Below are 22,608 nucleotides of genomic sequence, written 5' to 3' on the forward strand. Positions count from 1 at the left end.
ATTAGTTTTTCATATAGAGATATTTGGATGTCATGGTATCTATCGTTGGTATTTTTTATTGTAATATCCAGATGCCATGATATCCATCACGTATCTTGCTTATTGCAATATTCAGCTGTCATGGTACCTATGATTAGTTTTTCGTATAGAGATATTCTGATGCTATGGGATCTATCATTGGTATTTCTTATTGTACTATTCAGGTGTCATGATATCTATAAATAGTCAGTCATATAGTAATATCTAGATGAAATAATACCTAATATTAGTTTTTCAAGTTGTTTTTGTATTCGGATGCCACGGTATCTCTCATGATTTCATCTAGTAGTATTTCATATACTAATATTAAGAAGTCATGGAATCTATCGTTATTGGCATCACTGGTCGTGCACATGTTGCTTTTCCGAAACAGATGTTACTTGATTGACGGTATAGAATTACTGGCATAATTCTGTGCGTATAACGCGATTAATAATTATTTCGTATATTATTAAACAAAGAGGTTTGGAAATGCGAATAATTTTGTTGTTTTGGATTTGTATTTTTTCGCAAAATTATGAAATGTGTGTCACAGATTATACAGGTAATACAGAACTTTTAATAGTTATCAACCCTTAGCATGCTGGACACAATTGGTTCTGCCTTTGCGACCAGTGTAGATCATGATCAGCCTGCATATCCGTGCAGTCTGATCAAGGTCTGCACTGTTCGCTATTCAGTCAGTATCATTTTGTAAGCACCCCTTTTAACTGTTAATGGTACTGTCCAAATTCAAAGATGGAAAAGTTTATTATAGAAATTTAGCAGGGTAAGGGTTAAAAAGAAGCTCTGTGATATCATTCTCGCATACAAGAGGTTAATCATGGTTCCTTGGTTGAACGGGATTATGACAAACATCTGTGATATAAGTACATTTTTAAAAAACATTTTCAAAATATGTGTGAATAAACAATTTTGAAGAATCAAAAACTATTTTGAATGTTACTTTTTCCTGTTTCGACTAATATGTACATGCCAAGGAGATACACGGAATAACCAAACTTCTAAAATTGATAAAAACATGTTTTTGTCTGCTACTCTGAAAAAAAAAGATTGCTAGAAATGGTTTATGCTTGAACTAATAATTTCTGCCGGGGTGCAATGAGGAACGTATTTATGCCGTTTTTCATACACCTCGGATTAATCAAGATGTTCTTGTTGTTGAGTCGCGCGTTGCGTCTTTTAAACTTTAGTGTTGGAAGCCTTCTGGGCAGTATGTCAGCTACTGATGTGCGTGAAATTAGCCAGAGCAGCCAGAGTAGCCAGAGTTCAGCCAGAGTTTAGCCAGTGTAGCCAGAGTAGCCAGAGTTCAGCCAGAGTTTAGCCAGAATAGCCAGAGAAGTCAGAACTCTGGTTACTCTGGCTAGGTCAATTTTGACATCAGGGGACATGATCTGCTCAATTTTAAGAGAGGCATTCACTAGGCCATGCTACATACAAAATATATGTAGTCTGGGCCTAAAGGAAAATAAGAATATTTTATAGGATTTAATATATTACTCAAAATATCTGAGCTCTGGGTCTTGTGATACTTGAGAAGAATTTTAAGGTTTTACAATATAGAATGGAATAAGTACTGAGTTCAGTCAAAGAGCCTGACTCATTCTGATAGACAAGACAAAAGTTGATCACAAAACCTCACCTTGTCACACAGTGACACGAGCTAAAAAATCAAGTATAATGTATGAGGGTCATTCAATATATAATGGTAACTATTAAATATCATATCTGACTTAGTCTTACCTATCAATTTTGTTCAGTAATGTAAATTAACTTTTCACCATTTTCACACTGTTATGTACGGCGTTCCGTTTGGACAATCGTGACTTTTTATTTAATACTAAACCGCGATGCACGATGGTACGATGATACACTTGATACATATAAAACACTAAAAAAGCAAACCTGAGCGTACCAAGGGTCATTTCGCAATAGGTATTACAGTATTTTCTTTGGCTATTATGGCTAGCCAGGGTAGCTAGAAGAACGAGTGGAAAATCGGAAATTCTGGCTGTTCTGGCTAGTCAAAGTAGCCAGAGTAATTGACATCCTGGTTACTCGGCTACTCTGGCCAGTCAGAGTAACCAGATTTCTGGCTACTCTGGCTGAACTCTGGTTATTCTGGCCAGCAGAGTAACCAGAATTCTGGCTACTCTGGCTGAACTCTGGCTACTCTGGCTAAAATCTGGCTGAACTCTGGCTAATCTGGCCAGCCATAGTGACCAGAGTTCTGGCTACTCTGGCTACTCTAAATAGCCACTTGAAAACAGTTATTAACTTGAAATTCAGTTTTAAACATGCTATTTGGATAGAAATGACATATGAGTCGCGCCATGAGAAAATCAACATAGTGGGTTTGAGACCAGATTGGATCCAGACCGCGCAGGCTGGTCAGGATCCGTGCTGTTCGCTAACAGTTTCTCCAAGTCCAATACGCTTTAAAAGCGAACAGCATGGATCCTGACCAGACTGCGCGGATGCGCAGGCTGGTCTGGATCCATGCTGGTCGCAAAGCCACTATGTTTGTTTTCTCAAGGCTCGGCTCAATTATTAGATTTCATAATCAAATTCAGATAAGACTGAAAAAACTTTTGTGAACATGTGACCTGGTTACTCTGGCTACTCTGGCTGACCAGAGTAGCAAAAACATGTTAAAATCATAGAAACTCTGGCTGCCCTGGCCTGTCAAAGTAACCAGAGCAAATGAAATCCTGGTGACTCGGGCTACTCCGGATACTCTAGCCGACCAGAGTAGTCAGAACATAAAATCCTAGAAACTCTTGCAACTATGGCTGAACTCTGGCTACTCTGGCTGAACTCTGGCTACTCTGGTCAGCCAGAGTAACAAGAGCTCTGGCTACTCTGGCTACTCTAAATAGCCGCTTGAAAATAGTAATCAACTTGAAATTCAGTTTAAACATGCTATTTAGATAGAAATGACATATTGAGTTTCATAATCAAACTCAGCTAAGACGGAAAATGTTTTGTGAACCAGGTTACTCTGGCTACTCTTAAAATCCTAGAAACTCTGGCTGCTCTTGCCAGCCAGACTAACCAGAACAAATAAAATGCTGGTGACTCGGGCTATTCTGGATACTATGGCTGACCAGAGAAGCCAGAACATTTTGACATCCTAGAAACTCTGGCTTTTCTTGCTGAACTCTGGCTACTCTGGCCATCCAGAGTAACCAGAGTTATGACTTCTCTGGCTGAACTCTGGCAACATTGGCCAGCCAGAGAAAACAGAGTTATGACTTCTCTGGCTGAATTCACTGCGCTACTGCCCTGGTTCACCATCTCTGCCAAGTAACGAAGAGTTACATGACTTTCTTAGCTCTACTTGTGTTTTAGTAAACTGGCTGAACTCTGACTACTCTGGCTAAACTCTGGCTGAACTCTGGCTACTCTGGCTGCTCCGGCTAATTTCACGCGCTACTTGACCAGGTAATCACCAATATCTCTTACAACAGTAACGTAAAAGTTAACATGACATAGAATTACTTAACTCGTTATACATTAGTATGTTTTAGTAAACTGTCCGTAACATCTGGATACATTTATATATTGATATAAATATCTGAATAAACATAAAACAATGATCAATTATGTCTGGCTTGCCATGAACTGAATCGATTATTTATTTCCTCCGCTCGTTGCATTATGTTATGCACAGTTACAACAATGGAATAAATAAAAACGTTATATACTAGTAAGTCGATTGTTAAATCACATCAATATGCAATCAAACTTTTCTATGTACATCGTTTCATATTATTATTGACGTTATTTTTTATATTCTTGCACACCGGACCGGCGTTTCGTGCGATTTTACCCATGCAGACAAACCCATCAGTTAACTCCCTCCAACATATCAGATGACTCTCGTGCTGTAAATGACAACTAAAAATTCATGCATTGATTGCATATTGTTTATGTAAAATTCGATACAAATCAAATGCCTTCATATTTAAAGCTACTCTTTATTCTTTAAATTCCTTAAAGTATATTTTTCGATTAAAAAAAGATAATTTAAAGAAAAAACAAATTATAAAACAAAAGTTGTTCCCTTTTTATATGTCATGACATAAATTCTATTTATGGACGTTAATTGTCCGCACTTTGTTTAAATACAAGAAACAGTGCTACTGAAAAAGTGTTTCGTTTGCTTTATCCATCCCTTACTTTGTAAAACATGGTATGCAAGGAAAAGAAAAATAACCACCCAATGATTGTAGATGCAGAAAGGAATGTCCGGCAGAGCATGGTTACCTCTCGTAACAGACATTCCCATCCGCATCTACAACCAGTGAAAAATTATTATAGTCCTGTCGCTTTTTCATGTCACATTGCGTTATGATAAGTAGAAGATATGAAATTCCCAAGAGTGCCAATCTAATCTTTCTTCAGAAATGTTACAGAAAAATAGAATTGCTCACGTCTAACAGTAGTTATTTCGGGAGGCAAATAATCATTGCGTACAGACTTACATGAAAGTCACTAAAATAATAAAACACAGTAATCAAACCATACTAGCGGCAATAATGTAATTTCTCAAATTATGGCAATGGCTTTTGAAAGATAAAAGGTAATGGTAGATTTCCCGGATGCACAGAGCACCCAAAGCCTTATATTCAAAAGAAGGACTTATATTGGCGGCTTAAGATGGTTTGAAAAAAAATCAGGATCCGATTCAGTTCTATTTAGCCATCTGTAATTATATGTTGGCTTTAAGCTTTCATATGTATTTGATGGATAGTTTACACAAGTACGGTGACATTCATTAATCCGTATTTTGCAAATGTCTTGCGTTCAAACTGTTTCTTGGTTTTAGGCTTTAGACAATGAAACATACCCTTTTGGTATCAAGTACAGGACATTTCCCATTTTTTAGTTTCTGATGTAAGCCTGTTTAGTTCAAATGTTTAATTAGTTTTATTATTACCGATCCTTGAGCATTCAATGATTATTGTTAATAGAGTTCCGTTTAAGTATTGATTGACTGACTGAGTGCGTAACAGGTGTTGTGGTATCATCAAACTCGGTTTAACCGTGCAGCTATAGTGTTTGCTCGAATATCTTCTGTTAGAGATTGTACCTAAACATTTAAATTATGAAAAACGATTAAATAATTAACGCAGGTTGCTTATATGTAATATGTAAGCCCGAGTGTTATATCTAAGTCTTTATTCGATCATTTGAGGCATGCTATTTAAGATTTTCTGAAACATTCCATTTGATATCCATGTAGCCGCTCTTGCAGATAATCCTAACTATCAAGCCATTGATAAATATCTAATCCACAATTATTACTTGATTATTGCGGGAAAAATTCTCAATGCAAAAACGTTGGCAGATACATGCATATTATATGACAACAGAAAGTGTTTTAAGTCTAATGAAATAAATTCAGATCCACTATATAAGCTTACATTTAGACATAATGTTATTTGTACCATACCACACATCATATAAAAACAAGAATAAACTCTTCAGTATTTACCATGAAAATTGGCCTTACAATAACTTATCACTAAATTTTAACCCCACAGTTACTTAATTGTTTTTCATCTTTTAATTTGTGTCATACAGGTGAATAGGTAAATGCAAGGTAGGAATAGTGATCTCTTAGTACTATATCTAGTTCTAGACTCTCATAGGTTTATTTTACTTGCAGGGATATTTCTCTCACTGTGAAATATTAGAAGATATAAAAGCTGTTAGAGTCGGTAAGATATGTCCATGTCTCTGTTAGTTATATGATGCCAAAGTTCAGATCCATAACGTACAATTAGAGCAAATACCTTTGTATATAGACACACAGCTGTCAAAGATTTTACATTAATAACAACTATTTTCTAATTCATTAATTACAAATACTATGTAAACCTTTCTTTTGTTTGCTGTCAAGCTGTTTCCAAAGATCATTTCTATGAAACCTGATTTCTTACGGATATTTCAACATAAAAGATATTTGACATATTGTTCTAAAATTTTGCTCATTTTTTGACTTCAACGAATGAGTTAAAAATAATCAATAACAATATAGGTCACATTGTTCATTTTAACTTTATCAAATGCTCAATTTTTTTACAAACTTAAAATTACCAAAATAATTCACATACGCCTTTTTTCAAATCTCAATTTAAAATTAGTCTTAACACTGTATAAGTTGCTAACCAAATTTATCTCAAAACCAAAGCAGATTTGGCTAGAATTAGAAACATTAAAGAGGTCAAAGCAATAATATGAATATTATTGAATTCAATTTTAAGTGAAAAATGTCAAATTTTACATTTAAAGGTACTATATAGACAGATTTTGTTCAAAATAAATTTCTAATCCAGAACATTGCAATAATGATGAGTCGCAATGCTCATTTCAAAGAAAAAATAATTTAGCTTAAATTGACAAAAACAAGAAAAAATAAGGATTTTTTTTTACATTTAAAACTGGACAAAATATATTTTCTACAACGCCTTCTTGATACGAAGCATAGAATTTGTTCTGTTATAAAGCATTTCATCTGTTAACAAATGACATTTTCAGAAAAAATGGCGAAAATAAATTACCAGATGTTGTTTAATATTATCACGACACAAAACAAAAGGTTATTTGCAAAGCATAAGATTTTCTCTTAGTACAGTAGGATGTTTATTGTACCGAATCTGTAAACATGTACTGTGATATAGTGTACCTTTTTTGTAAATGCTATTAAAATGTCGAAGTCTCACTTTTTGGCAATTTTTACCCTTGGAGGGGATATTGGTGGCATAAATGCCTTCAACGTTCCTGTATGATAATCTGCTATTCGCCGGACAGATTTGTTGGACCCTGAAATGTATTTGTACCGTTGTGCGGCATAAGTTACATGCTCCTATTGTTTAATTAGATTATGTTTTATAATCATTTACAGGACTATTTTTTGTTTTACATTTGTGTCTATTTCAACCATTGCGTATGTAAGCGATTTACCGGACGGGGATAACGTTTTACGCTATCTGTTAACCTTGGAGCATGATGTCGGGTAAGAGGAAAATAGGATATTACTGTTACATAAACTGTGCCATCTTTATTTAATTCTTTTGATTAAACAACTGAACATACGATTTTACTTTTAATTACTCGTATACATCATCTTGACTCTTGGACTTTCTAATATACCTATTTCCTTTATTTGATCTGTGTTGTTTTATTCAGGTATAGATATAGGTTACAGCTGCAAACACGACACTGAATGCAAGGCAGGGAACGGTGGAGAATACTCTAAATGCAACCAAGACTTGAACATATGTATTTGTACAATCAACCACCTTGGTAAGTACCATGGATTTTATACTTTCAACTGCACGCTGTGTTCCTGAACGTATTAGGAATTTCATTAAAAGCTTAAATGTCTGTTTTATCAAACAAACCCGTTTCTTACTTCGTTACTTTACATTCAGTCGCGCCAAAACGTTTAGATCTTATTGTAGAAGATTGGCTAGTTACTTTGAGAAAGACCCAAAGTTCCCTCCTCGAATAGTTACAGTTAGTATACACAACCTGGTTCCATTATGACACCATTCCGTGAAATAATTCAAAGAAGAATTCGAACCTGTATCACGGGGCAAATTATCCGACACCAGGAAGTGTAACTGTATGCTTGTTGACAAAACAAGATGTATATTTTGACATTAGAGTATTCTAAGTTGACTCGTATTTTCAGATTTGTTCAGATTAGATATCATTGAAACGTTGACAAACACAATTTGTGTATATCAAGTTTCGTTTGTTTGTTTGAGAGCGTACCAGGTCAATGCAATCTAAATGCGATATATTACCTGATATTAACATCAACCATTAACTGGTGCGTTGTAATTAACCCCCGTAATGCACCAGATGCTAATACAATAAACGGATTCTATTTCAAAACGTTACACAAACATGTAAAAATGAATGCAAAAAATAAAAACTTGTAAAATCTTGTAAATTACTCGGATTTCATCAAAGCAACACCTGTGCCATCCCTTATCGGTGGCTTAAAGGCTTTCATCAATCTAAAGAAAAAATGGAAACGCCACCGAACTAAGCCTTTGAACCTCCGTGCGTGCAAGGTAGATTTCTAACGCAATACAACATTTAATGAATTCCAATTATCTTTACAAGAGTGACAACATAATTTGAAATTTGACATAACTTGTAATATGGAAGATATAGCGAAATATGGCAGTCTCTATTAGTATACATTCGATTAAATCATTTGAAGGTCATGAAGGAGAGGTTTCAAGAGGTGGGAAATTCAGTCAATCAGTATTTACCATAAAACCACTAAAATAACACTAAATGAAGACATACATTCGCTCTACACTTTTTTAATTATTTTCTCTTAACACTCAACTATTTCAGTTATCTTTATTTTTACAGGTGAAGATAAATGCATGTACGATAGCGATAAATATGACGGTGTCTGTAGACGGCAGTCACGTTATAAAGAACCGGGAATTTGTACTTTGGAATGTTCACCAAAAGGTAGGACTTATTGTGGGTGTGTTGTGGTATCATCCTTATATGTCAAACTTTGAATATTTGAAACATGTAACATTAATAGAAGTGACCGTTTGTTTGCCTATAATAAAATAAATGCACAAATCATATTAAAACCGATGGAGACATCAGTATATGGGTCTCATGCTGAGATATATTAAGAAATTATTCAGCATAAAATAACGTTAGATATTTGCCTAGAGTGATATTTATCATTTCACAATCTAAAAAGAATCACTTAACATGGCTTATTAGCATATCTACTGTTGTTGATTATGCAGGGGAAAATAAAGACAATGTATTTTTAGGATGATATCGTTTATTGTGAATGTGTAAAACACAGTAACCATCTCCATTGTAGATATAGTCCACAGCAAGTCAAACACACGTTTTATTATAATATTGCTAGTAACACAATTTAATACCTACAGTCCAAATGCGTTTCCTTAGATGAAGTTTTGTATAGCACATGTACAATCAGTTTCCATAAATTTTGTGACCCAAAAGGAAAACATTCCAGATGTCACTGTAACTTTATTGCCAACAATCATTTTTATAATCGTCTCGTCTTGATACAAAACCAAGAGGGCCATGATCGGCCCGTTTCGCTCACCAAAACATCATAGCTCCTAAAGAGCTATTTCTGTCAAATGACGTTGAAATCTGGTCTGTAGAGTTATCAAAGAAGATTTCAAAGATTTTCCACAGGGCCACACTAATCCCACACTTCATGTATACATATATGAAATAAAATTGACCATGTCCCCTAGCGGCCATCGGTTTTTGACGAATCTGGATAATTTGAACAAATTTCGGTGAAGGACTCGCAGAGAACATTTAATTGTATGAATTTATTTCATGATTCAAAGGATTTTTCTATAATCAACTTTGATGATAATATTTCTTTTCACGAACCAGAATAATGTAACCACATAAATATCGATCACCCATTGAACATTTGTTTACATTTGTTTTAAAATTAGTTTAATTTCGTGAACTGACGAATTGCTGAAGATTTTAGCCAACAAAAAAAAATTCACAGTGCATTTATAAATACAGAAAATGAGGAGAAAAAATTGGATTCTTATGGTAGAACATTTTGATTAAATTATGTAATTTAAATCAGAAATTGGCCTTAATTTATAGGAACAATACAAATGGAGAAGAATCAAGATTGGTATGGTGACATTGTACAGCCGTTTGCATCATTAATACTTGATAAAAAGGTATGCCATTTAAAAACTGACATGGTGGTTTGTTAGCAATAAGTAATTATTTGGACTACGCTTAAGTTTTAGTTTGGTTTTATATGATTAATTTATGACATTCTGTGAAACTGTACAAAACATTTGTCAGTGCCACATTCTTATGGCACCTGGCACATTTTTTGTTTTGCACGCATACGTATGTTTTTGACAACACAGAAAATGACGTCAAACGACCATCAGCTTTTCCCGTAAGTAAAGAAAATGAAAGTACATAGGCTTGAAAATTTATATTGGCCAAGGGGTCACCCCGTATAAAAGTATGCGCGTAGGCTATTTCTGCTAATGAGAAGTCAATTTTCACCAATTTCTTACGATCTTAAAATACCTGGACTTTAGCACGACATGCCAGCTTTTCATCTATGAAAAATGTTTGAACAAGGAAAAAACAAAATTCAAACAGGGATCCGTAACGGAGCAAGTGTATATGGTGATTTTTGGAACTTAGACAAATCGTTCAAAAGGCCCTTTTTGATGTTGTCTAAAAGTGTCAGTATATGCCGCAGATGTGAGATATTTCCGTATTTGAGAGCTACATACATTTCATAAATATCTTCAAAATGACTTTCGTGTAATAAATGTTGATTCACAGAAGCGAAAAAGGGCCATCAGACGCTAAAACATTCTACTATGTTACAGTTGCGAAAAGGATATAAATGTATAACGTCATTTGAAAATGTACTTATGCATTTAAATTTGATAATACTGACAAAAATACCCAATTCATTTTTTTTCACCGATTTGTTTTCTGGCCAAAAAAGGTGATTACATTAATAATAGTTTTATTTTCTGTCGTTAAATCCAATCTTAAAATTTGCTTGTTTCGCCTTACAATTTATAGACTCATTGCAAGATAGATGCATGCATTCAGTGTATATAAAATGAATGGTGCAATATAAGGTGTCATTTATTTGTTATCATGATTCTACTTTTATCAAATAGTTTTGCCACTCTGGCTATTTCAAGCATACGTCAAGACTGTAAGTTGAAGTAATACTTAGATAATAAGATTGGAATAAATCCCTCATCTATCATATTTGAAAACAATACTGACAAAATTTCTTTAGTTCAACAGAATGCCAATACGCTTTTATCACCTGTGTAATGATCCAACTGGAAGGACTACATTTTACCAACTTTGTAGTACGTTTTCCAAATTACTAGAAGAAATAATATCTTGAGAGGCACTGGGGTCTACATCAACATAAAAAATAGAAATCCGTAAGGCATATGGAGCTGGTATGACGTTAGTTCCTGGAAAAGAATCAGTTTATAACATGGACATTTTGTTAAGAACTGGTGTAAATATCTAAAACAAATACGAGATTTTCTTATTTTTGGAATAACGCCTCAGTCCCAGATATACAAGTCCAAGATATGTACAATGTTTGTATATTAAGAGGTATTTGCAATTAGTATTTAAAACAATGTCTTATTTGATAGTACGCTTTTGGTAGATGTTTATTCTTTACTCTCATGTGCCATCGGAAGTGAACAGAATGGAAATAATGTCCTTCAGAAAAGCAAAAAAAAAAAAAAAAAAAAAAAAAGAAAAAAAAATTGTATTTTGTTGTGAGCTGCAGTACGTATATATGTGTTCCTCTTAATTGTTTCAGACGTGTGTTTGTTACGACCCAAGTAGAGCGCTTAACACACTTCCTGATGGATTTCGGATAGAACCGTCATCTATACCTAATGCTGGTTTAGGAGTTTTTACAAATATTTACATTGAACAAGACACAATGTTCGGTCCATACAAAGGTATTCTTGAGCTAGATGCCGACAGTGCCGATGCGTCCGGTTATAGTTGGAGGGTAAATCTATCAATTGAAATATTTCATTATTAAATTGTAGTTTAAATGATTAAGTAAATTTGGTTAATCGTTTAATCGTATTATTAGTTTTGGGATGCTGATAAATATTCTAAACTGTTGGTAACTGGCTCTCAGCATGTGGCTGTAACCTACGATGATTGGGCGAAAAATTAGAATATAATTATAATAAAGAAAAGTTATTTGTCACGGTAACACGAACCCAGCAGACAGTTTCCTGACACCAATTACATGTATTTCAATTTTCTGGACATCTTTGGACCTGTCTCCATGTAGCTAATATGTAACAAACAAAATCATACACTGCTCCAACATACGAAACGATAAAATGTCAATTATTGTAGAGAACCTATTAAATGCTAATTTGGCATCCTTCGGTCATAACAGAAAATTGTGTTTGATATTTATTTTACTTTGTTACGTCTCATTAATGTAAACCAATTACATATTATATATACATAGTAAAACCGTTCTGTTGGGACAAATAATCAATATTTAATGTTATGTATTTTTCGTTGTGTATTTACCGTTATTAGAAAAGATGGCAATATATATATTGTTACCTGAACGCATCTATATCTTGGATAAATATAATAAGCCAACAGGGTATGTTGACCTACAATCACACTCAGTATATGTTATATGTAAATGACGTCTGTTCGTTACTTCGTATTTTAATGGCATAGTATATTCACACTATGCACACCTACTTCGGTGTAGTATTTTAAAAATCTATGATATGTTACTGTTTAGGAAGACATGTATCAATTTATAATGACTGGCTAAAGAATGGCATTAATCCGGAGGCGTGCAGTGTTAAAGTAGTATATACCAGCCTATCAGATATTAATATGGAATTACTCATCATACAGCAAAATACCTAAATCACAAAACCAATCAGCAAAGTCAATATAGGCAAAGATACATCTGGCTGTATATAAAGATGCCCTGCAAAAGATATAGCAATGCTTCTGAAAGTCGTTTTCTAATACAGAGGTTGTAATTCAGTGCTATAGCAAAATTATGATGGTCTTTTATACATACACAGATAAATCCACGCAATGGTGAGGATCGAGCTGTATGGGTAGATGCCAAGGACATTTATCTGTCTAACTGGTTAAGATATTTCAACACCCCCACTTCTGCATCTATGGAAAATATAGTTGCTGTCCAGCATAAAGGTAATTATTCAAAGAACATTGTGTTAGATCTGTTCAACACATCCACTTGGAATGTAGCAGTTTTCAGTATTTTATTTTCATCTTGTTTTTATTACTGCTTTTGTATTTTCTGAATTCATATGAAGTGACTTTATCGCTTTGCCGAGTTATTACTTCCGCAAACATGTATAATCATGTCGCGCTCAGCTGAGTTTGCAAGACATCTTTTTTTCACACAAAGCATTCATCAGCAGTATGTGAATAAAACGACATAATTCCTCACATTTTCATATGTGATAAATATGTTTGAGTTTAGATTCAGTTTTTTTAATGAAACGTATGTTTTTGCACTGGTAAACCCAATCCCAATTATGATTTTAATGAATTCGTTTGGTTAAATTTTAGGGTGTTGGCATCAAGATTACTATACATTCTTATTTGTAATCGAAAGGATTGAGTAGCTGAGTAACTGTGTTTTGTTCTTCCTTTTGAATTCTATACTTCATGCTTTGTTTATGAATTTCGAAATTCACCAGGCGGGAATAAGTATTCTCTACACTGTCTGAGACTTTTGAGCACGATGGAAAGTGAGGATTTTTGCAGATTTAAACGTGGCATATTGTTATTGACCATTCTAAGGCGGTTCACTTAATTGTTATTTAATGTTCGTATGTTCTGTATTACAAATGTACATTGTTTATTTCTATCTACATATCTGTTCCATAGATAGCTATTTGGGTTTGCTTTAAGAAGACTGTGGGTTTAGAACATGGCATTTTCTTTCGTGTTTTATTATTATTTTAGAAAAAAAATATTGAATAAAGATTTTAGAAAACAATACTGAATAAAAAGAATGCATAAGTGTTTTCACTGAAACAAACATTGTAAATATGAAATATCTTAAAAATCTGTGTTCGATTTCAATGGACTTTTCTACAGGTTTATGAAAAGGGTATATCAATTTTGAAAGAGAAAGCAGAATATTTAATTTATTAGTTAAAACGTTCTTTTCTTTCACGTGTTGTATATGTAAAATTATTGAATTTTCATGTCAAAAACTGTTGGAGGAATATTAGTCATTACAGTTACATGTAAGCGTTCATCTAATAATTGAAGTAATTACTGATCATCAGTTCATTGTGCGTATGTGGTCAACAAACCGTTAAATATACAGCCCTATTTACTTATTTTAACATGAACGTTGGAATTATTTTAAAAGATCTTTACAATATAGTAGAAATTCCCTTATTTGTTCATTTTATTTCTGTCGAAAAGTGTATACATTTACAGCAAAAAAAGATTATGTGACAGAAAAAAATGACTGTTGAAATCACTGACTAATTTATGCGTAATTTTCTTGCTAACAATTTGTTGGAATTATTTTAAAAGATCTTTACAATATAGTAGAAATTCCTTTATTTGTTCATTTTACATCTGTCGAAAAGTGTATACATTTACAGCAAAAACTGATTATGTGACGGAAAAAAATGGCTGTTGAAATCACTGACTAATTTATGCGTAATTTTCTTGCTAACAATAACAAGGCAGTCTGAAAGACAGCTAAATCCCCCGCCACTGTTATGGATAGTGAAAGGGTAAACCTTTTACCTTTAGCTGTGACCTTGAACTGACATGGCTGTCTCATGAATTTTGCATAATGAATGAGGATATCATTTGACCCAAGTTTCATGAAAATCCTTAAAGGGGTTTAGGAGATACAGAGCTCAAACCTTTGACCTTGAGTTGTGACCTTGACCTTGAGTTGACATGGCTGACTCATGAGTTCTTGATGAGGCGATCATTTGACCCAAGTTGATGAAAATTCTTCAAGGGGTTTAGGAGGTACAGAGTGGACACAAAATGGAAGGCTCAAACCTTTGACCCTAAGTTGTGACATTGACCTTAAGCCGGCTGGCTGACTCATAAGTTCTGCACATCGTTTTGATGAGGTGATCATTCGACCTAAGTTTTATAAAATTCCTTCAAGGGGTTGAGGAGATATAGAACGAAATGGAAGGCTAAAACCTTTGACCTTGAGTTGTGACCTTGACCTTAAGCCGGTATGGCTGACTCATAAGTTCTGCACATCGCCTTGATGAGGTGATCATTTGATCTAGGTTTGATGAAAATCCTTCACGGGGTTTAGGAGATATAGAGCGGACACAAAATGGAAGGCTCAAACCGTTCACCCTAAGGTGTGACCTTGACCTTGAGCCGACATGGCCGACTCATGGGTTCTGCACATCGTCGTGATGAGGTGATCATTTGATCCAAGTTTTATAAAATTCAATCAAGGGGTTAAGGAGATATAGAGCGGACACAAAATGGAAGGCTCAAACATTTGACCTTGAGTTGTGGCCTTGACCTTGAGCGGACAAGGCTGACTCATAAGTTCTGCACATTATCTTGATGAGGTGATCATTTGACCCAAGTTTCATGAAAATCCTTCAATGGATTTAAGAGATATGGAGCGGACACGAAAGTGTTACGGACAGGCGGACGGAAGGACGGACGGAGACCATTCCTATAACACCCCACCATTTGTGGCGGGGGATTAAAAGTTATTATCATGAATATATGGATATACATTTTCAATAGCATTTCGGCTCAAATTGTTCATGTCTGTCAAATACCATATTGCCCGCCCGCTTAGCTCAGTAGGTAAGAGCGTTGGTCTACGGATCCCGGGGTCGTGAGTTCGATCCTCGGGCGAGGCGTATGTTCTCCATGACCATTTGATAAACGACATTATGTCTGAAATCATTAGTCCTCCACCTCTGATTCATGTGGGGAAGTTGGCAGTTACTTGCGGAGAACAGGTTTGTACTGGTACAGAATCCAAGAACACTGGTTAAGTTAACTGCCCGCCGTTACATGACTGAAATACTGTTGAAAAACGGCGTTAACCTCTCCCCCCCCCCCCACACACACACACACAAAAAAAAAAAAAAAATAAACGTATTGCTTAGTTTAGTACTTTGTAAATAAACTTACATTTTCTCCTGTTCAAAACATCTGTACACAGATTGTATTTGTTTAGCGAAGTACATTCTATCACCATATCAACGGCAAGTTACTTCAGCTGGGTGTATGACCTGTGAGTAGGTGCATTTATAAAACAATCATTGTTAATGTGTAAAGTTTTATCATTTTCAAATAAAGATAAAATTCCACGTGTGTATATTTATTTCCTAGTTATTATTTCAGGCGAAATGTATTATCAAGCATTCAGGTCCATACAACCTGGAACAGAGTTGTTGGTTTCGTATGGCGAAGCTTATGGCGAATTTCTAGAAATAGAAAAATTTGATTCTCCAAAATATTATTACGCACACCGTAAGTTCAAAAAATGCACACAGTTACCTTATAGCTTATAGTCTTTATTATTTTCATTTGCCTTTATTATGAAATGTAGATCTTATCAATAGTGAAGGACAACATAAATCGAAAAATTATTATCAGGGATTCAAGGCTTTGGTATCGCATCATCCAAATGAAAACACGTATATTTTCTTTATACTCTTTATTTATTGCTTACTTTAAAAAGTGAACAATTGACAACTGGTATAATTTATTCTTGATCTTAAAAAGCGGGATACGTGGGCGGTTCGTGCGAAGCGGAAGAAGAAGGACGTCGCTGTCTCCATGACAAGAACACAGTTTGTGCAGACAAATCTTGCTTCTGTTTACCTGGAACTCATGTAAGAGCAGGAATGTGTATAACTGGTAAATGTTTAACAGATATTTTACTCTATTTATCTTACAAAAATACAGACCCAGTGTAGATTAACTGACAAGCTGCTTCATGAGTATTATAATTGGTTTTAGTAAATGAACAGCATCTTCGTTACATTTAACCCAAGATTTTAACTGTATGAGTATTAAATCCAGCAGTATAAGATAATCAACGTTAAATGTTAATATCACTAGAACATATTTTGTAGATGAAACACTGGGTGGAAGATGTGTGGGGTCAGATGGGGAGATTTGTAAACGTGACAAGAACGCCGAGTGCAAGAGGGGAGTATGTACATGTAAAAGCTATACTAGTCCAGCTAATGGAGTTTGTATACCTGGTAATTGAAACTTACTGGTATTACCAGTCATACAGTTTGAACGTTTCGCTGATTAGAAGGGTTTTATTTTTCTGCTTTGTTCCCTTTATACTAAGTGTTGTAACCAATGGCAAACAATCATCATAGACAATCTAGATCTAAACCCCAGAGGTAGGTTTCAACCAAAGTAGGACAGAAGATTAATGTATTGAGGCATTCGTTCATAGAACTGATATTTATTAACGCAAGACACATATCATGTCTGAATGATTTCAGTGTCCTTTATCTTCTTATGACTACTATCTTTAGCAAATTTACTTTTACTTTAGATTATTTTCGATGTTCTTCGTGATCATATATAGATGGCATGCAAATATAAGAAGGTATAATAGAATATTCATTCTGTATTTATTTCTAAATAACTGCCTGCGCAGTGATTATGAACAGTTATGGCTAACAGTTAATATGAACAATGTTTGTTACTTTGACATCTTTCACACAGATGAAACATTTGGTGGGCGGTGTACAGGAAAAAACGGCGAGAATTGTTTGTTGGATAACAACACTGAGTGTGTAAATGGTTTATGCAGATGCAGATATGGTACTACTGGGATAGGAGAAAAGTGTGTCATAGGTAGGATGAGGTTTTGATATTTCTTGATAAAGGGAATTTTAAAAATGAAGACATATGATATAACTGTTTAATAGTTCATTAGTCTAATGTACTTTTCCTTCAGCCAATGACAAAGTAGTGACAGATCTTTTGTATTGTATGTTACGCATATATGCAGATGAGATGTACAATGGTAGATGCAATGGTAACGACGGGGAAGCATGTGAACTAGACCAAAATGCTGAGTGTTGGGATGGTATATGTATATGCAAGAGGAATGCTAGCGAAATAAGTGGAAAATGTGAACTTGGTGAGAATAAACGATGGAAGCTTTTAGAGACTTAAGATTCAATTATATATGACATCGCTATAGATTTGTTACTTGTTTGCCCTTGTAATGCGTCTTATTTGCTGAAGATTTCTGTATTTGAAACCATTGCCGTATGTGTAACTGATACATCGCTAATTGAACGTCTGATTTGCTAATTCATCCAATATTGAAACTACGCCTATCCGTCGTTTTTATTGTACATTTGATATCCTTGAAACCACTGTTGCTTTCAGTTTTCCTTTTTCATTGTTTTGTGTCAGATGGAAAAAGAAAAAAGTATGACATGTTTCAAGTTAAACATAAAGTCTAGAAATATCAGAAATCAAACAAAACATCATGAAGGAAGTTAGTGGCATACCGTGTTTTATTAGTTTTATATTAACAAAGACAATATTAGGAATAAAAAAAATCTAAATTCTATAGTAAAGTGTAAATATACATTGTTTCCCTTGTGTAAAGAGGGTATAAATTGATGGTAATATGTTACAGATGGAGTACTGGGTGGTAAATGTGAATCTAACAATGACCTTTCATGTGCATTGGACGATCAGACAATATGTCATAGCGGAATCTGTATATGTAAGAAAGGAATGACCAATACTGATGGAGTATGTATTTTAGGTAAATTAGTTTACTACTGATGTTTAATCAAAATACGTAATTACACATTTTCGAGTCGAACGCAAGCTTTGTAAGTATAATATAACAAATAGTTAAATTACTAGATGGCTGGATTTAAGATCATGGTATAACATTAAATCAACGAAACCTTAAATAAAACATTTATCCTACGTGACAGTGATATATGACAATTTGCATTTGTATTCACACAGTACAATAAGAGAGCAACGAGTAGTATCAAGATGTATCAAAGTATATGAACAAATTAGTTCTTAATCTAACATGTCTTTTCTCTTGGTTATTGAAGTGCTTTATGAGCTAATGATTGATTTCTAAATTATGCGAAGAGCCTTCCTTTGGTGTACAAGTGTTAGTGTGTTTTGTGCAAGTTGTTTCAATCTTGATATTGAAAAATATGTAGCATGACCTGATATCTTTTAAGATGGTTCCTTGAGAGGAAGATGCGTAGGAGGAAATTGTCTTGGGCAGAATGTGGTTTGTGACACAGAGTCGAACACGTGCGTATGTCAACCACCCTATCTTCCTGATAATGGCAAATGTGCGAAAGAATAAAAGGTAAAAACTGTCAAATAATAGTTTTGACAAAAGCAGCATTACGTATTAAAATAACTCTTAATCCTTTATTATGGTTGATCCAACATATTAGCTGTGTTAAGGTAAGTAGATAGCAAAAGAAAATTATTATCGTATCATCTGTGTATTTTGCAGGTTTCAGCTGTAAGGCACTTGCGTCAACTTTGAAAATGACTGATGACTATTCTCAGTATACTAGTATGGTCGCTGATTAATATTAAAATTCGTTTAAAAGGTATAAATTAATTGAAATTATCAGTTGGCGGAGGCGTTTAGATGTTAAAGCTCTACTTACGGTGTCACGTTAGGGTCAATGTCGCATATTGTGAGTTCGAAACAAGGAACGAAGTTGAAAAAGACAAAATAATGAAACTAAGATGGTGAAAAGTCGAAACCACGATGATGAAAACACGAAACTACAATGATGAAAAGTCAAAATTCTGTACTTTCATCATTGTACTTTCGAGTTTTCACTATGGTTTCGCTGTTTGGACTTCTCATCATCGTTGTTTCGTTGTTTCGACTTTTCATCATCGCAGTTTCGACTATTTACCATCGTACTTTTTCATCGTACAAAATGTACTTCCGACTTTTCACCATCGTAGTTCCGAGTTTTCAATATCATGGTATCGCATTTCTGCCGCCCACACGCACATGTCTGTTTACCATTACACTCAAAACGATACTGTTGAGGTGTTGCAGATGAAGCACTAGTTTAGCTTTGGCTAACCCCATGAATTACAGCCAACAACATCATAATTTCCCTACCAGTAACCTTTATGAGAGTATCCTCTGATATATTCGTCCATGATATTTGAATCCTTTGCATATGTGTACCAATAACAAGATATTTAGATGGTTAAAAGTCAAAAGTACGATGGTGAAAAGTCAAAGCTACGGTGCTGAAAAGTCAAAATTACGAAACTACGATGGTGAAAAGTCGAAGCTTCGCTATTTCGATTTTTCAGCATCGTAGTATCGTTCTTTCAATGTTTTAGCTCAGCGATTACCCTAACCGGACACCGTATGTACTGAGTCAGTTCAGTCATAGTAAGTTCCAGTTTCATTTGATATAGCCGTAATTCCTAACTGATAAAATTATGAATCTGTTACAGATATACACTGTCAAGAAGAAGAATTCCTGATTTCATCAAGTTAAACGATGTGCAGTATTGTGGATAAAGTGGTTCTTTAACAATTTCGGTAGTGCGTTGACCCAGTTTCCTTTATATAGGTTACTGACCGTTCCAAGGCGGTGCCCATATTTTCAACTTGTTTTCTGTCCGTTACGTATTTTGTGTTGCGTATATTGTCATGTTTGTTGTTGGCGTTTCTTTTCTCTTTCTCCTCGCTACCACTCATTACCCCTCGCATCCCTCCCTCCTTGCATTTGCGCTCCCTGGCATTTGCACCCCATCTTCTCTTGCTATGAGTGAACTATCGCGCCCATCGGCCGTCCTTAGGCGCGTGCGCGTGTGTATGTGTGTCTTGGGCGGTGCCCCACTGTGATTTTTCTTACTTGTCTGTTTGTTTATCTGTGTATGTTAGTTGCGCCTGTGTGTGCGTGCGTGCGTGTTTGTCTTTTGTATGTGCGTGTTTGTGCGTGTGTGTATGTGTGTGTCTGTTGCTGCTGTTTACGGTGTAGGGAGACTGCGTTTTAGGAAGGTGGCTTTCCCTGTTGAATATTCATCTTTGTTCCACTTTCCCATAACACCCGACCCTTTTATCTACCCTTTATCCCCCACGCTCCCTTTTTCTGTATTTTGCATATAATTAAAATGCACTTGGTGTTGGATTTTTGAACCAACCCGTCTACAATATGTTCCGTTTCAGCTTCTTTTGGTTGTGGGCCTACTTTGCGATGCATAGCTCTATGGCTGTATTTGGAGTCCTCTGTGCTTCCAGGAAATCTACCATTGCCTTTTATCTTTTACCTTTGATTGCATATTCCCTATACCTGATGCATCTCTACTGTGCTTTATATGTGTCTTTAAATCTATTCTATGATAAGATGTCTGAGTGTGTCAGTAATTCATGACAGCCTGTTAGGCTGGTCATTGTAACATTACATTTGGAGTTCCAAATTCCAACATAAACCTTTTAGCGTGGAATAAGTAGTATGTAAGAAAACTAAACACAGAAAAATGTCCTCAAAATTATCATGGTACATTTTTTAGATATTGCATCCGTAATTCTGAAGTAATGTCTATTACGTATTGTGGTCACTACTAAGGACCATATGCTGTATTGTAGACCGTAGATGTTATCTTTAGTAAAAAATACTCGGAATATAGAGCACATGTGACACTTTTCGATATAATTGCTGTATGTAAAATTAAATTATAGGCAAATCATTGCTACCTTTAAAGTTCTTATACTCAGATATATACAATATATGTGTTTACGAACAATTGCGTTAGTTGTTTATCTATTTGTCCGTCCGTACGTCCAAGGATATAAATTCGTCCGTCAAAGGGTTTATCTAAATAGCGAGTTCAAGATATATCATAAATGAGCCGTGCCATGAGAAAACCAACATAGTGGCTTTGCGACCAGCATGGATCCAGACCAGCCTGCGCATCCGCGCAGTCTGGTCAGGCTCCATGCTGTTCGCTTTTAAAGCCTATTGGAATTGGAGAAACTGTTAGCGAACAGCATGGATCCTGACCAGACTGCGCGGATGCGCAGGCTGGTCTGGATCCATGCTGGTCGCAAACCCACTATGTTGGTTTTCCCATGGTGCGGCTCAAATAGATTGTTTAATCTGAACATAGGCGAAATATTTGCTTTTTTAATTTATCCAGAAAAACAGTTCAATACGGCACTTGGCATTATTCAATTTTAGAAATGATAAAACTTACAAAAACTGTAAATACCGGACCAGAAGCAAAGAAGATAAAGCCAATAAAATTTGCCAAATAAGGCAAATGTACGTCTTCGTTCTTTCCTTATGAGGGCATTACCAATTATGGGACTTATGACAAAATTATGTTACATACAACTAGTTATTACATGACTCCTGAATGAATCGTCAGTCTTGGCCTTCCCGCAGCTCTAGGCTAAATTAAAACAATAGAAAAATATCTCTTAAATTCATTCCTTATGCCATGTAACAAAATACCCGATTGGGTGGCTTTCCGGTGAATAGTCTAAACAATTAGCCATCTGATAGTACCTAAAATATCGAATTAGTAAATAAATAAAAAATAACGTTGGTTGCTTATACTTAATTTTTTTTTTATGTGTCTTTACTATGTATTGTAGTGCTTACTTTTTAAATTTCAGCTATTTTGCTCGCAAACTCGATGAAATTAGTTGATAGTGTACTAACATGGAACACTAGCCCGACCTTTTCCACAGTCTTTAACGACTTTTTGCTTTGATATCATATATATCAAGCGCACTATTTGTATTCATTTTTCAATATTCTTCCAAAAAATACTGACAAATAGGCCCGAATGTCAATGGAATTATTCAAAACCCTTTACTTTCGGTTTTGTCGGGGCACCGGCGGTCTCTCTGCACACCAGTTTTTGATACACAGACAGGCTCTCTGCATTACGCACAGGCAGGCT

General features: G+C 35.0%; 1 protein-coding gene across 1 annotated transcript; it reads left to right on the forward strand.

Annotated features, from left to right (window-relative positions):
- The first annotated feature begins 420 nt into the window (after window positions 1–420).
- Window positions 421–21,426, forward strand: LOC123525314 (uncharacterized). Its single transcript, XM_045304260.2, has 14 exons — window positions 421–583; window positions 7,237–7,353; window positions 8,443–8,547; window positions 9,709–9,788; window positions 11,444–11,641; window positions 12,708–12,840; window positions 16,027–16,155; window positions 16,411–16,545; window positions 16,764–16,895; window positions 17,377–17,508; window positions 17,666–17,797; window positions 18,308–18,439; window positions 18,882–19,015; window positions 20,149–21,426. Exons 1-13 carry the CDS (start codon window positions 511–513, stop codon window positions 19,010–19,012), a joined length of 1,629 nt encoding a protein of 542 aa, XP_045160195.2. The 5' UTR covers window positions 421–510; the 3' UTR covers window positions 19,013–19,015; window positions 20,149–21,426.
- Window positions 21,427–22,608: the final 1,182 nt, after the last annotated feature.

Source organism: Mercenaria mercenaria, chromosome 3 (genome assembly GCF_021730395.1).
Source record: "Mercenaria mercenaria strain notata chromosome 3, MADL_Memer_1, whole genome shotgun sequence".
NCBI classification, from domain to species: domain Eukaryota; kingdom Metazoa; phylum Mollusca; class Bivalvia; order Venerida; family Veneridae; genus Mercenaria; species Mercenaria mercenaria.

Excerpts from the sequence above, each read along its gene's own strand:
- LOC123525314 (XM_045304260.2), top strand. The coding sequence starts at position 511 with ATGCGAATAATTTTGTTGTTTTGGATTTGTATTTTTTCGCAAAATTAT. Across the intron at positions 8,548-9,708 it reads TTTGGAATGTTCACCAAAAG|GAACAATACAAATGGAGAAG; the intron begins GTAGGACTTATT and ends CTTAATTTATAG. Across the intron at positions 17,509-17,665 it reads AGGAGAAAAGTGTGTCATAG|ATGAGATGTACAATGGTAGA; the intron begins GTAGGATGAGGT and ends GCATATATGCAG.